This window comes from Myxocyprinus asiaticus, chromosome 37, assembly GCF_019703515.2.
Source record: "Myxocyprinus asiaticus isolate MX2 ecotype Aquarium Trade chromosome 37, UBuf_Myxa_2, whole genome shotgun sequence".
Classification (NCBI taxonomy): domain Eukaryota; kingdom Metazoa; phylum Chordata; class Actinopteri; order Cypriniformes; family Catostomidae; genus Myxocyprinus; species Myxocyprinus asiaticus.
This window is the reverse complement of record NC_059380.1, coordinates 35526152-35542838: the sequence shown is the minus strand read 5'-3', so window position 1 is coordinate 35542838 and position 16687 is coordinate 35526152. Positions and strand designations below refer to the sequence as shown.

Here is a 16687-nt window from a genome sequence, read left to right as displayed (position 1 = left end):
GAATATAATGATATTAATATGGAATATGTACAGTATATTAACTGCACATTTGTATCGCCAAAGCCTTTTGCAAATTAGCTACATGTAAAAATTAACAACTTTAAAAAAAAACAACATTAAATAATTAATATATAATAATTAATATATTAACTAAAACATTTAATTAGACTAAATACAACAAGAAATTGCAACAGTGATAAGAGGTCAGCAAGACGGATTATTCTCTTGCTCTCAGGCCGTGAATTTATGAATCCTATTATGCCGAAGGCTACTATTAATATTCATAAGACAAGCCTTCATCATTGGACGGGTTCCAATAACGTCAGCATACCCTAATCAATATTAATAAACAGATGCTTCGCCATAGGCGGGTTGCCAAGCAACGTCTACCTTATCTCATTAATATTCACGAGCTCTTCGGCTATTGGACGATTTCTTGTGGGCGGCGCCTGTGGAAGGAAGAAGCGCCGTTATTTTCCAAGCGAGATGACAGAATCCAACGGCACCGGTGTGAATGAGCCGCTTCTCTCTTCTCAGCACACACCAAAACCTGGCTGAACCATCAGTGCATGTGCTAATAAAAGACTGTAATACTCCTAAATACTTGATATACAAAATTAATACTTAAATATCAAGAAACTTAAATGTCGGGTATTAATAGGCAAATAAACCATATGATGGAGACGGAGATCCACGTGCCGATCGGGTCGCCAACTATTAGAAAATTTCTGATATTCGTGGATGAACATAATGTGACGAAAGGTGCGATGAAACTGATTAAAGAGCTCAGACCGGGTTGGGACCCGAACCTGATCCAGACTAAGGTAGGTGTGACTGTCTTTAGCTTGAGCTAATCCACCCCCGGCGTGTTTAAGGCCGTTAAACACCTAATTGATGCGCATTTTTTATTCCAGTCACGAATATATCGCTTAATGTCGCCTAGATTACGTTAAAGGGTCTGTGCTTTATGATGTCAGATAGCAGAATTATGACTACATGAGTGACGTTTGAAAACTAGCCTTGCTAACTTAACCAGATGCTGGTGATTACACCCAGTAAGCCGCTCATAATCGTATCCCCTTGTTTGCTAAAACACTTTAAAGAAGCTATTTAGTTATTTAAACTTGGCATAAGTAGCATAGCGGTTGAAATTATCCAGATAAAATAAGGTTTAAAATGATATGACGTGAGGCGCGGCTTCTGTCTACTGTAGGCTACGTCACTGGCCAGCTGGCAATGATGTCATAAGATGTAGATCATAATAAACTAATAAAGATGTAAATCTGTAAACCAGTTTAGTGTATTATTGTATATTTAATTTTAAAATGTCAATAAAATAGCAAAAATATAGAGCATTGCAACTTATCGAGCTAAAATTCATAATTGAGCAAAACAAATATTTGTGTATATATATATATAGATATAGATATAGATATAGATATAAAGTACTGACATATATATATACACACACACATTTATTTATATATATATATACATACATACATACATACACACACTACCGGTCAAAAGTTTTGAAACACTTCACCGAAATGTTTCCCATGATCTTAAATATCTTTTGATCTGAAGGCGTATGCTTAAATATTTTAAATTAGTTTTGTAGAAAAAAATATAATTCTACCGCTATATTAATTTATTTAATTATAAATCTAAAATTTAATAAATAAAAAAAAGTTTTTGAAATGAATGACCTAATAATAAAGAAAAGCAGCCAGTAAGTGCCCAACATAGATGGGAACCCCTTCAATACTGTTTAAAAAGCATCCCAGGGTGATACCTCAAGAAGTTGGTTAAGAAAATGTCAAGAGTACATTCTTCAAATTCTAGGCAAAGGGTGACTACTTTGAAGATGCTAAAATATAACACAGTTTTGATTTATTTTGGATTTTGTTTAGTCACAGCATAATTCCCATAGTTCCATTTATGTTATTCCATAGTTTTGATGACTTTACTATTATTGTAAAATGTGAAAAAAATGATAATAAAGAATGAGTAAGTGTTTCAAAACTTTTGACTGGTAGTATGTGTGTGTGTGTGTATATATATATATATATATATATATATATATATTTATAGCCTATATTTAAATATACTGTATATTAAAGTACCTCACCCTTAACATGCCATCATAACCTTAACTCTTTAAACACCCTAACATTTTTATTTAATTAAAATATATGTATTTTATATGTAATATACTGTAGATATATGTCATTTTAATTTCATAAATAATTTGAAAATGTTTGGGTGTTAAAAGAGTTGTTATGATAGTGTGTACCATAACAACATAGTTGTGTTTGCATATCTCAGTTCAACCACATGTTGACACTTCAATGAATCTATGTAAGTATGAAGAAATGAGTTGGCTTAGTGAGGTGTATATTTGCCATCATACTTGTCTGAGATTTGCATAAATATATACACACAACTGATTTAAATAAAACCAAAGACATTTTGCTGCACATGTGGTGTCATTGCATTTGCTGCAGGTGATTGTTTATCTATTAATATTGTACTTTTTTTGTTGTTGTTGGAAATCCTTTATTCAGTGGCCCTATATACCCTAGAGGTATTTGGACAATAAGCCACACTTAAAACTGTATGAATTCTATTGCTTTAGAAAACAAAATATCAAACCATGTAGCATTTATTTTAAAGAAAGGTAGCCCAAGCACTATTTCTAGTGAAACATTTCACAAAAGAAGTTGGTTTTAAATTAGAAAACAATTGCAATATGGTTCATCTTCAGTATTAATACATTTTTAAGTGCACTGTATCTTAAGTGTCCAATTACTTTTTGGGGCCATTGTATGCACATAATTAAAGTAATGCCTGTTTTGCTATGCATTGGCTCAATCATTTTCTTGTTTTGTCCTTAGCACAGGTCAGTTTTTACTAATCGCTTGTGAAATAAGAGAATTTTGTGTGTTATCTCGCAATTAGGGCAGCTTTCTTCTGGCTATCCAGTTTGAAACAAATTTATCTGATTAGATTTACTTAGGCTAATCCAAAACTAGGTTTGATACAAAATGCATCAGCCTGATCCATTAACATAATAAGTACAGATGAATGTCTTGATGAGTTAATTGGAAAAACAATGATCTTTTTTCACTCATTTATTCATTTGTTACGCATTTTATCAGGGGTTCACTTCCCTAACTTAAAGGAATAGTTCACCCAAAAATGAAAATTCTCTCATCGATACTCATTCTCATGCAATCCCTGATTTGTACAACTTACTTTCAGCTATTTAGGTCCATACAATGCAAGTCAACAGGAGCCAAAACTTTGAAACTCAAAAAAGCACATAAAGGCAGCATAAAAGTAATCCATACGACTCCAGTGGTTAAATCCATGTCTTCAGAAGCGATATGATGGGTGTGGTTGAGAAACAGATCAATATTTAAATGAATATTCTGGGTTCAATATAAGTTAAGCTCAGTCGACAGCATTTGTGACGTAATGTCGATTACCAAAAAATTTTATTTCGACTCGTCCCTTCTTTGCTTAAAAAAAAAGCACAAATCAAGGTTACAGTGAGGGACTTGCAATGGAAGTGAATGGGGCCCATTTCTGGAGGGTTTAAAGGCAGATACAGTATGCATTAAAGCACTTAGATGCATTCTTCTGTTAAAACTCATGTTTTATTTCAGCTGTAAAGTTGTTAAAATTGTAATTTTTACAGTCATTTTAGGGTTTATTGAGATTACATTGTCATGGCAACAAAGTTGTAAAATTGGCTGTAACTTTACATAGATAAGTTTATTAAGTGATTTGATCACACTAAAATCATGTTTACATGCATATTGTTTACGTCTTGTGGCAATACTTTTGAAACAGTGAGAATTTTAACATTAAAAAATTGGCCCCCATTCACTTACATTGTTAGTGCCTTACTGTCACCTCGATTTGTGCTTTTTTTTAAAGAAAAGGAGTCGTCAAAATAATTTTTTGTGGGAATCAACATTTCAACATTGTCACATATGCTGTCGATTGAGCTTAACTTGTATTGTACCTGGAATGTTCCTTTAAGTCCTTTTTTACTGTTCAGTAGGTGGCGATATGCACGAAGAATGTGAATTGTCAAAAACAGAAGAAAAAAGATCTTGCCTCTATTCACGTGCATTATATGGACCTAAAGAGCTGAGATATTCTTCTAAAAATCTTTGTTTGTGTTCTGCAGAAGAAAGAAAGTCACACACTTTTGGGATCACGGGAATGTGAGTAAATGATGAGGGAATTTTCATTTTTTAATGAACTATCCCTTTAATAACATTTAATTATAGTTGGATAGCTAGCCTTCCCCCCTGGGGCCCAAGTAATAATTTGTCCCGATGTAGGTACCTGGTCAGACTCGGTGTGTCACATGAACTGACCTGAATTGCACTGGGCTGACATCTCTGCCCTCCGCCACACAAGTTCTATTTAGAGCACAGTTCTAAACATTGTTTTATTGCACCGATTATCAGCCTCACATGCTGCATTGCTGTCTCTGTGTTATCAGGTGTATGCCTGGGCATGAAGGTTACTAAAGAACACTGTGTGTTATTATTGTTATTGTTTGTCTTATAGCAGAGACAGTGTGTCCTAGTGTCTGTCCATACCAGGTGAATCTCACAAAACCCGTGAAAAAAGAAAGAAAATAAGAAATTATATTTGCTTAAAGAAAATGAAGCCTTTTTAGGACCCCTTTTTTTTAGAAGGTTCTTTTTTGTTTTTTGCCTTGTGTTATTATTTTCATAACAACTAAGCAAATTTCTCCCCCAAAGTCTCATTACAATAATGCAACAAAACCTTGTTCTTATTACTGTAAAGCAAAAAAAAAAAAAGATATGACATTTAAATGGTATTTATACATCACGATAGTAGTTGTTGTACAGTCGTTGTATTGCAGTAATTTACAAAATTGCTGTATTGTAATGAGAACCACCATTGAGAATATTGGCAGTAACAACAATAAAAAAATAAAGAATTAATTTCTAATTTAAAATGTCCAGCAGCATTACGGCAATGACAATTTTGGGTGATAATGTGCTTAATTGTCATGAAAATAATGTCACAATGCTAAAAAATTTAATGGGCCTGGGGCCTGGGTAGCTCAGTGAGTAAAGACACTGACTACCACCCCTGGAGTCATGAGTTCAAATCCAGGGTGTGCTGAGTGACTCCAGCCAGGTCTCCTAAGCAACCATATTGGCCCGATTGCTAGGGAGGGTAGAGTCACATGGGGTAACCTCCTCGTGGTCACTATAATGTGGTTCTCGCTCTCAATGGGGCACGTGGTGAGTTGTGCGTGGATGCCGCGGAGAATAGCGTGAAGCCTCCACATGCACTATGTCTCTGCGGTAACGTGCTCAACAAGCCACGTGATAAGATGCGCGGATTGACTGTCTCAGACAAGGAGGCAACTGAGATTCGCTCTCCACCACCCGGATTGAGGTGGGTCACTACGCCACTACGAGGACTTCCACGCATTGGGGATTGGTCATTCCAAATTGGGGAGGAAAAAATTTTAATGGTCCTGAAAAGACATCATTTTCTTTAATAATATAAATTTGCATTTTATTCTTAGGATTTTGGGGTGAAATATTACTCGCTATTTCACATATTTGCTGCTATTTTGAAGCCTGGATGAATGATCTTAATCCTGCTCTAGCTCCACACAAGTGTTTACAGATAGCCAGAATAGTTTTCATCAATGCATTGTCCCCAAACGTATTGTCCACAGCTGCTTTGGTACCTTCATTTGAATGAAGCCAAAATACTCCAAATAAAGCTCCTCTGTTGGCACGTGGCATACTTATGCCATCCATCACATTACAACAAGATGTGCGCCTGTGTTCCAGCCGTTTAGGGGAGCGAGATGGTCATCATGTGACATAAAAAACACTTGACCAAGGCTCAACTGTAAACATTTACAATTCAGGCCATTTTCAAAAATCTCAACAAATCCGTCAAATAGGTCATGTGCTTCAGGAACCAAACTTAGACCTGCCAATAAATCGGCAGTCATGGCTGTGATTAACAAAAGTGTTACCTTCCCCTGGGGGCAGTCCCAAAAACTTCTAACAGCCTTGGCAATGGATTATCAAATTTCTGTTTTCATTCATTTCTTTTGTGAACTTGGAGTAAATATTGTGTAAAGGCAATCTTTGTTTAATTTCAGTGTATATACTGTATGTGCTGTACATCCTATTTGCTCTAATTAAATTGTATTAGCCTATATCACATATACTGTATATATTTGAATTAAAATGGCCATAGGCCACCCTATTCTGTAGTTATCAGTATTGGCACTGGCCAATGGAAATCCAATATTGGTCGACCACTAATGAGATTATTTGCCATCAGCAGTTATGTCTCAAACCATCTTACTGTTTGGATCATATGACGGGCTCAAACTGTAGATGAGTAACCCTGTTGATTAATGTGAAACTGGACCATAATCATTACACTCAAATGTATGCATTTATGCATCAGATTTACGCATTTTAGTTTCATAACAAAATTCCTTCAAATTGAATTGAGTAATCTTTAATAAAATTAAATTAAAAAACTTTTTTTTTGGGGGGGGGGGGGGGGGGGCGAGTATTGTCGCTGACTACCACCCCTGGAGTCATGAGTTTGAATCCAGGGTGTGCTGAGTGACTCCAGCCAGGTCTCCTAAGCAACCAAATTGGCCCGGTTGGGTAGGGAGGGTAGAGTCACATGGGGTAACCTCCTCGTGGTCACGATTAGTGGTTCTCACTCTCAGTGGGGCATGTGGTAAGTTGTGCGTGGATCGTGGAGAATAGCATGAGCCTCCACATGCTGTGAGTCTCTGCGGTGTCATGCACAGTGAGCCACGTGAAAAGATGCGCAGATTGACTGTCTCAGAAGTGGAGGCAACAGAGACTTGTCCTCCACCACCCAGATTGTGCCACCACAAGGACCTAGTAAGTAGTGGGAATTGGGTATGCCAAGTTGGGGAGAAAAGGGTATAAATATATATATATATATATATATATATATATATGTTTTTAAGTTTTAGTAATTTCATTTTGTCCAATTTGATGGAAATTCGTAATGAAAATGAAATGTGTAAATCTTAAAAATAGGCTGAAATATTTTTCTTGTTAATGTTTATCCCAAATACATCACAAATTATTGGTTTCCACATGTTACTGTATGACAGAAGTGGGCCTAGCTGTTATTTCCAGCTTTGGTATATACTGTATATGATCGCACATTTCTGTACATCTTTGTGTTGAGGTCTGTGTGGATCTATCAAAATAAAGACAAAACCGTGCTGAACAGTCATAAACAGCACCTGGCCAGAGTTGAATTTATCCTCTTTATGTCCACCAGTGTGGTGCGGTTTGTATGTTAACCATTTCAGGAATCTCAGAAATGCATTGGTGGGCGGTGAGACCTTTGCAGTGGATTGTGGAATACGTTGCCCCCAAACATAAAGCATAACATCTAGCCATTTATCTTACAGTATGCTCCCGTATTATTGGCATTCAACTGATTACAAAATAACTTATTTTTGCCTTAAAGCCAACATGAAATTTACTTTACACTAAATTTACCCTGTTTACTTAAGCAACTTATGTTAGAAAAAATGTTAACAAGTAGCCAAATAGCTATTTAGACTTTGTTTTAGGCTACTGTTGTAAGCAATACAGCAAATTTTACCAGTAGTGAATGCAGTAATATAAAGGGATGGTTCACCCAAAAATGAAAATGTGTATTTTGATGTGTATGACTGAAAGTGAATAGTGGCCAGAACTATAATGTCCAAAAAGGACATAAAGGCAGCATAAAAGTAATCCATATGACTTCAGTGGATAAATCCATATCTCCAGAAGCGATATGCTAGGTGTGGTTGAGAAATAGTACAATATTTAAGTCTTTTTATTTCAAATTTCACTTTCACATTCTTCTTTTATTTTTGGCAATTCACATTCTTCATGCATGTCGCCACCTACTGGGAAGGGAGGATAATTTATTGTAAAAAGGGATTTAAATATTGATCTGTTTCACACCCACACCTATCATATCGCTTCAGAAGACATGGATTTAACCACTGGAGTCGTATGGGTTACTTTTATGCTGCCTTCATGTCCTTTTGGAGCTTCAAAGTTCTGGCCATCATTCACTTGCATTTTATGGACCTTCAGAGATTTTCTTTAAAAAAATCTTTGTGTTCTGCAGAAGATAGAAAGTCATACACATCTGGAATGGCATGAGGGTGTGTAAATGATAAGAGAATTTTCATTTTTGGGTGAACTATCCCTTTAATGCAGGTTAACGTTAATGTATTAAAGGTTGCAGAGGAAATGACGTTAGAATTGATAAAGGCCATTCATTTTGGAATGTGTCAAGAAGTTCTTAAGGATGAACTTGACTTTCAGCCTTCATGACCTGGTCAAAAAGCCTTCTAAAAAATATCTACTTCATTCTTTCATTCAGGTCCAGCGCCATTCTGGAATGGGATGCTCATTTTCACAATCCCAGCAATTCCCAATTTATAAAATTGTGTTACATGGTTTTATTAACCGATTGATTGGATTTTGACTTGGAAATACGTTAGATTGCAGAAGTAAAATCAAGTGTGAATGCCATTTCATGCTGACATTAATATTTATTTATGAATGCAATAAAAAAAAAACAGAGCATTCATCGTAACAGAGCAGAGAAATTGTTATCGCCATCTGTATGTTTGATCTTGTTTGGTCTCTCCACCAGCTTTTCACAGATGGCACGACTAACAAACTGATGGGCTTTTATATGGAGGACTACCCCGAGGATGTGGTGCTAGTGAGAGTCTATGGCAACAAGACGGAGCTGATTGTGGACAGAGACAACGAACTTAAGAGCTTCCAGGTTCTGCACGCCAACGGTTGCGCACCCAGACTTTACTGTACCTTCCAGAACGGTATCTGCTACGAGTTCATGCAGGGACACGCTCTCGATACTCAAGACGTTAGGGACCCTGTGTTACTCAGGTGGGTCCGTACGGTGCACAGCACAAAATAGAAGGATCCAAATGAGTGTTCATTCTAAACATAGCACTCTTGGAGCGCCCTTTGACTCCAACATTTACAGTAGGTTAGAACCAATTGAGTACTTCACTGTTTTAGCTTAAAGACACTGTTTTGGGTTCGACCTTCTTCCAATCTTGTCCAAGTTTTCTAGGACACTTGATACATTTACATCCGCTGTTATAATCGAGCAACAGCAGGTTTTTACATAGTCCAGTTTATGGATGCACGATACCATTTTTTTTTTTCTGTCCCGATCCGATTCCGATACCTGAACTCTCAATAAAGACCAGTCCCCATCCGATACCAGTGTTGTTTTTTTCTTAATCAGTTTAGAATAACTATACCTCACTGTGTGGAACTGAATGGGAGTACTCTTTTATATGGAAAGAAAAACATCTAATTACACAATATTTTATTATGAAATAGAGAAAACAGAAAAAGGATTACATACAAAAATGTGTAGCCTATTAAGAATAACTAGGTTTTAATAATCTACTGGATAATGCAGCAACAAACAGTAATTCCAGTGAAAGTCGTCAGTAGAAAAGAAGCCAGTTCTCTTTGCACATTTTTCAACTTGTGTCTGGACTTCTTTTTTTGTTCATTTTATTTGTCACAGGATGTCAGTCCTGTTTTGGAACCCAGTCAACTTTAAAATTACTGTAATTTAATAAAATTAAAAAAAAGTATAACATTATTATTATTTTTGTTATTATTATTATTACTAATAATAATAACAAAAGTAACCAAAGTAAAAATAATGTATATTTTATTTTATACAATAGTAATGTATTTCAGTCATTATTTGTTAAGCCTGGGGCTTTTATTTAGACACTCCAGGAAGACGGTGACCTCACCGTGTCTGTGTGTGCACTAGTTTACCATAGTTTAGGCTGCATCTGGAAACGTAGGCAGCTCACTTGCTGCCTAATCAGTTAATGGCTTAACTGACAGCTGTTTTGAATGAATGGAACTCTTAAGGAAACTGGTCTCCGAACAGTTTGAAAAGCACCTTATTGTCATCCTGCCTCTGTATACAGCCTCCGAAGGCAGCATTGTCCTGGTTTCGGATGCAGCCATCTACATCTGAGATGGAGTTTGTGTGGAGCACTCAGATATTGCGAGCTGCTCTGAGAGCAAAAACAGTAGTGCGTCATCAGCCCGCGCATGCTATGTGTGTGACAGAACAGATCACCATGCACTTACTGAAGCGTGCTGCACATGCAGACTATATTATTTATTTATTATTTATTTAACGCAGCCTTTTGAGATTCACTAAGCTATCGTATGTCTTCAAAACACTTCAACCCTTGCGCGACCTTCGGAACATTTTTGTCTTTTTCATTTTTGTTTTTTTCGATCATTTGTGTTAATGCCAATGGTGTATTTTTGGGGGAGTTTTTATATTTCAACCTCAGCTCCTAAAATACATCTATAATACACTGTGTACACAAAATAGTTACACAGAGGACCTTCAGGACAAAAATGTCACCACTGAAACCCATTAAAACTGCAATATTTGATCCCAGTGCCATTAAAGCATAAAATCATGAATTTTATGATATTATGCTTTCATTCCAGAGCCCTGGCTTCAAAATTTAAATTTGTAATATTTTCCACCAGATGGCGCCATTTTTCTCATGTTTAACCTATGGAGCAAATACATGCTTTTTTCCTATTTTCTGTTTGCTGTATTATAGAGCACTGCAGGCCAGCTGAATAAATGATGCAGCCAAAATTGTGTGTGTGTTGGTATGGATGTCAGAGAGTGTTTTGCGAAAATGTGTGTATTGAGAAATTGTGTGTGTGTGTGTGTGTGTGTGTGTGTGTGTGTGTGTGTGTGTAAAAACAACAGTGGCATTATGTAAACAAACTGGCATTTAAAAGGTTAAAATCCTGAAAATGAATGAATATTTGGTAATTATGATAAAAAAATTTACTCATTGAAAGTGGATAATAATATTAATATATAATTAATATATAATATTATTGTGGCAGTTTTTTGATATTATATATTAATTATTAATAATATTAATATATAATATTATTGTGGCAGTTTTTTGACACTGACATTTTTTGTCCTCTAAGGACCTCTGAGTAACTTTTTTTTTTTATTGACCCACAAGGGTTAAATAAAATAAACGGGTCATATGGACTGCTTTAATGGTTAGTTTATGCCATTTTTGGAACTTGACGGTAATGAGATAAAGACTTACACACAGTAATCCTGTTATCTAGGGCTGTTAGTCTGACTTCACAAAAATCGGACGGAACATTTTCAGTCAGGCTGAAGCGTTTACATGACATTTTAAAAAGACAAGTTATTGTTTAATTTTAATTGAAATTGAAATTGAAAGTTTAATGTGCATGTAAATGCACTGATTATCTAGGTCTGTTCAGTCTGACTGAAATTTAACTTTTGAAGTTCACGTAAACGTACTGACTATGATGTAATAGTATGTCGTTGGATCATTTTCTATCCCATTTTATGCCATTTTTTTTCACTGTGATAGTAAAATCTAAAATCACCTACTTTAGTGTTTTCTTAAAGAAATAGTTCACCCAAAAGTCATTCCTTTATTTATTAATTTTTTCATATATTAATAAATATCACTTCTAATCCATTCTATACTGAAAAGCATTGATAAATAACAGTTTAATATGACAAAACAATGTGTGTGTGCCATGCGTATTGAGACTCATTAGAGGATCGCGTCGTTTCTCTTGCGTCACCTGTATTGAAATCAGTTGCCAGTGGAGTCTCGCGTGCGCTGCGCGTGAGGAGCGCTGTTTGAATGAGTTGCTGTCTATGTAGAGCGTTCCAAATCACTCTCTTATGAGGCATAATTTCAATAAGGATGCTGCCACAGAAGACAGCTGCCTATGTAGGCAGGAGACAGTGAGGCAGCTCACTAAGTTTTGGAACAGACCCATAGTGTTCTTATCCAATGGAAAATACGTAATTAAAGTGCTAAACCTGATATGTGCAGGTTCATATTTCCACGAGGCAGCAAACGCTAGTATTGTCATGTGTGTGGAGTTACACTGCTGCGGTTTATTAGCCTGTTCAGGATGCTTTGATTTTTAAATGGTTTAGCATTTAACTTGTGGAATTATTGTCTGCACACCAGAGCAAAATGGAAAAACATTAGCTTACCGGTTATCAAGCACTGAAATTTGCCACGTGAAAACTGGAATAATCTGGAATAATTTGTAACAGTTTAGCAGTCACATATAAGTCCTCTTTAAAGCGTGAACGTCTTCAGAATGTCGAATCTTTGTGACACCTGCGCTACAAAAGCTAGATGCAGTGCAACGAATGAAATAGATCACAGGTGTCTCGAGATGCATTTATTAAAGGAGTATTCCGGGTTCAATACAAGTTAAGTTCAATCAACAGCGTTTGAGGCATAATATTGATTACCACAAAAATGAATTTTGACTTACCCCTCCTTTTCTTTAAAAAAAGCACAAATCTGGGTTACAGTGACGCACTTACAATGGAAGTGAATGGGGGCCAATTTTTGAACATTAAAATACTCACTGTTTGAAAAGTATAGCCACAAGACATAATCAATATGCATGCTAACATGATTTTAGTGTGATAAAATCACTTATTAACCTTTTCTGTGTATAGTTATATCCAATGTTACAACTTTGTTGCCGTGACGATGTAACGGCGTAAACCATATAAAGATCGTAAAGACAACGATTTAAAAAACTTCACAGCTCAAAAAATACACAAGTTTTAAGAGACGAATTAATGTGTGTTTTTATACATTTCTAAGTCTGCCTTTATGCCCTCCAAAAATTGCCCCCAATAACTTCCATTTTAAGAGCCTCACTGTATTCTCAATTTGTGCTTTTTTTTAAAGAAAAGGAGGGACAAGTCAAAATTAATTTTTGTGGTAATCAACTTTATGCCATGAATACTGTCGATTGAGCCTAACTTGTATTGAACTCGAAACATTCCTTTAATATTCAAGTTCTTTTTTTAACTTGACACGGTGTCTAAAAATGTGGCTTTCCTGCGCGAGACGCTGAAAAATGTGAGATGTGGCGCAACGTTCAAAGACGTCCATCCAGCATGATTACATAGAAATATAAACAGCACTGTACGCAAAAACACGTGTGAACAGCCCCTAATTTGCCCTATATTAACCAGAACCCGGCCTAAAACCATTTGTCAGGGCCCGGATCGGGTTGAAAGGCTTTATTACATGTGTAGAATAACCAAATAGTGATTTTGGTATTCAAATACAGGCACGTCAACGGAATTTTGAAAATCTGTGCACATTCTTATTATATACTAGCTTTTATGTCAGTTGCATACTACTACTCCTATAAGGTCAAATACATTAAATTGTTATTTTATTATGCTATATAATATATGATAGTCGGAATATCGCTACAATCAACAAAACAGTCCAACAGAATTTGCAAAAACAGCATTTAAGTCTTTACTATAATAATGATACCATTGTAAAATGTACTGTATATTTGATTAAAGTGTTTTTAAGAATTTGTGAGCACGTGCTTTAATTATATTTAATGTGCTTGGTGTGCTTTAAATAAAGTGGAAACATTCCTCATAAAAGTCTAAAGCGAACTAAAAATGTAAAGTAAAGTGCAAGCGCACTTACACAGATGTGTTCATTCTCGTTGTGAGGGTCACGTAATCTTCGTTAACCATATCACTACTACACCAGTGACCTTGGGATAATGTCCATTTTTCCACACAAACTGTTTTTTCCAGGCAATGTTTTTAAAGGGATAGATCACACAAAAATGTAAATTCTGTCAGCATTTACTCTCATGCTATTTCAAACCTGTATGATTTTCTTTCTTCAAAAAAATTGTGTTGTATTTGCTTAAAATAGTGCTGATATTGTGATGTATTGATCTGTTGGATGTAGACAAATGTATCAATTCTTTTAACCTTATTTACTTAAAAATGTCACACAAATAAGATTTAGCAACTAATTGCAAATTGTTTCTAATAAACATTTATGTTACTGTTTCTACTTAATTTATTTGTCTCAAATGAAAATAGTAACTCAGGCATGAGGTCAGGCATTAAACTTGATACCTCATAAAAGTGCACATAAAGCTGCACTTCAGTTATGCATGTTCACGTGCGCAAGGATTGCACAGAATCCAAGTTGACCTCTTCTGGAACACTAATCACACTAATGGTGACTTTACATGAAACTATGAATTCTTAATAACATGTAATTAAATGCCCACATAAGTTCCTTTTGACTAAACAAACATGCTTAAATTGTTCAGGTGCAATGACTTATGGATTTTCCCACAACCTCAGTTCTGTACTTGATTGTTTGAGTTAGTAGTACTTAAAATCTTAATTTTATGGATTTGTAAGCTAAAGTTCAAGGAACTCACAATTATTAATTTACTTAATGTAACTCTCTAAAAGTTCTACTTAAAATGTATATATTGTGTTGTGTACATATTAATGAAAATAAGTAAAGCTAAAAATAAAAATGCATATTTCTGAGTAGAAGCTATTTATTTTTCTAAGTTATGGTTGTTGAGCCAACAAATCATTTTTTTTTTTTTTTTTTTTTTCAGTGTGGAAGACAAAATGTAGAATATTAGGGACTAACAGCCTTAGTCACCATTCACTTTCAGTGTATGGAAAAAAAGATGCAATGAAAGTGAATGTTGACTGAGTAAGAAAGTCATACAGGAGGGTGAGTAAATCATGACAGAATTTTTGGGTGAACTTTCCACAGTATAACGGCCTTCGTGGCTTGAAAATAGCAGTTTTGACAAAAATATTCCTTTGATTTTATTGGTAGACTGATCGCCCGAGAAATGGCCCGCATTCACGCCATCCACGCCCACAACGGCTGCATCCCCAAACCCAACCTGTGGATCAAAATGCGCAAGTACTTCTCGCTAGTGGCCACGGAGTTCACCGACCAGGCCTCCAACCTCAGGTAACCCTCTCAGAATACACACACAGAAAATAGTATGCAACATAAGTTGTCTAAAGCATGAAAACAATTTAGATAACAAATTCTTCAAAGAAAGTCAAGCATATAGTTTCATGTGGCCAGGTTGTCGTGTAAAAAGCTTTGACATTACTCATGCTGTTTAATGTGGTTTAGAGGTGTTTGCCAGGACATAACTTAGTTCAACCAAAAATAAAAAAATTCTCATCATTTACTCACCCTCATTCCACCCCAGATATGAATGACTTTCTTTCTTCTGATGAACACAAACAAAGATTATAAGAAGAAAATTTCAGCTATGTAGGTCCTTGCAATGCAAGTGAATGGTGGCTGGAACTTTGAAGCCCCAAAAATTACATAAAGGCAGTGGTTTAATTCATGTCTTCTGAAGTGATATGATAGGTGTGGGTGAGAAACAGATCAATATTTTTTAACTATAAATTCTCCTTCCTGCCTAGTAGGTGATGATATGCATGAAGAATGTGAATCGCCAAAAAAACAAAAGAAGAAGAATGTAAAAGTGAAAGTGGAGAATTATAGTAAAAAAAGGACTTAAATATTGATCCGTTTCTCACCCACACCTATCATATCGCTTCTGAAGACATTGATTCAATCACTGGAGTCGTATGGATTACATTTACGCTGCCTTTATGGGATTTTTGGACCTTCAAAATTCTGATCACCATTCACTTGCATTGGACCTACAGAGCTGAGATATCTTCTAATAATCTTCATTTGTGTTCTGCAGAAGAAAGAAAGTCAGACACATCTAGAATGGCATGAGGGTGAGTAAATAATGAAAGAATTTTCATTTTTGGGTGAACTATCCCTTAAAATGTTATTGCTGTACTCTGATCAGTAAACATTTTAATAAATACAAAGTAAGGCATAAGCTCAATGTAAAGTGTATTTAACTAAATGTAACTTCAAAACTTCATAAAAAACACATGCATGCTTGTCAACAAAACAGAATACAACCAAGGAAGGGGGCACAGTCTTTTTGATCATATAATAATATTCATTGTTGGACATTACATTTGTAATGCTGTACAAAAAGTTTATAATTGTTAACATATAACATATACAACTTTTTATTTAAAACATTTATTAGTGTACAGTATGTTAAAATTAACATAAGTGCTGTATAATTATTGTTCATTAACGAATACAACCATATTGTAAGTGTTACCATTACATTTTAGATTTAAATGAACCAGCTTACTATAATTCAAATCCTATGTGTAATACAAGTATCAATATTATTATGTAATATAATAATATATTAGGGGTAAATACAGTTGAAGTCAGAAGTTGACGTACACTTAGGTTGAAGTCATTAAAACTAATTTTTTAACCACTCCACAGATTTAATATTAGCAAACTATAGTTTTGGCAAGTCATTTAGGGCATCATCTCTTCAGTAATTTTTTCAGCAATTGTTTACAGAGAGATTATTGAAACCAGCCCATCTGGCACCGACAATCATGCCACGGTCCAAACCACTGAGATCACATTTTTTCTCCATTCTGATGGTTGATGGGAACATTAACTGAAGCTCCTGACTCGTATCTGCATGATATTATGCACTGCACTGCTGCCATACAATTGGCTGATTAGATAATCGCATGGATGATTGTTGGTGCCAGACAGGCTGGTTTGAGT

The 16687-nt window shown here is 35.5% G+C and overlaps 1 protein-coding gene across 3 annotated transcripts in view; it reads left to right on the top strand.

Annotated features, from left to right (window-relative positions):
- Positions 1-480: 480 nt before the first annotated feature.
- Positions 481-16687, top strand: part of etnk2 (ethanolamine kinase 2) — a 36349-nt gene continuing 20142 nt past the window's right edge. For 2 of the 3 annotated variants that reach the window (XM_051675819.1, XM_051675820.1), the window contains exons 1-3: positions 481-824; positions 8749-9008; positions 14870-15010. In XM_051675819.1, coding sequence (XP_051531779.1) covers positions 645-824; positions 8749-9008; positions 14870-15010 — 581 coding nt within the window. In that variant the 5' untranslated portion in view covers positions 481-644. The remainder of the gene's footprint in view (positions 825-8748; positions 9009-14869; positions 15011-16687) is intronic. The other variant, XM_051675821.1, reaches the window with a different exon arrangement.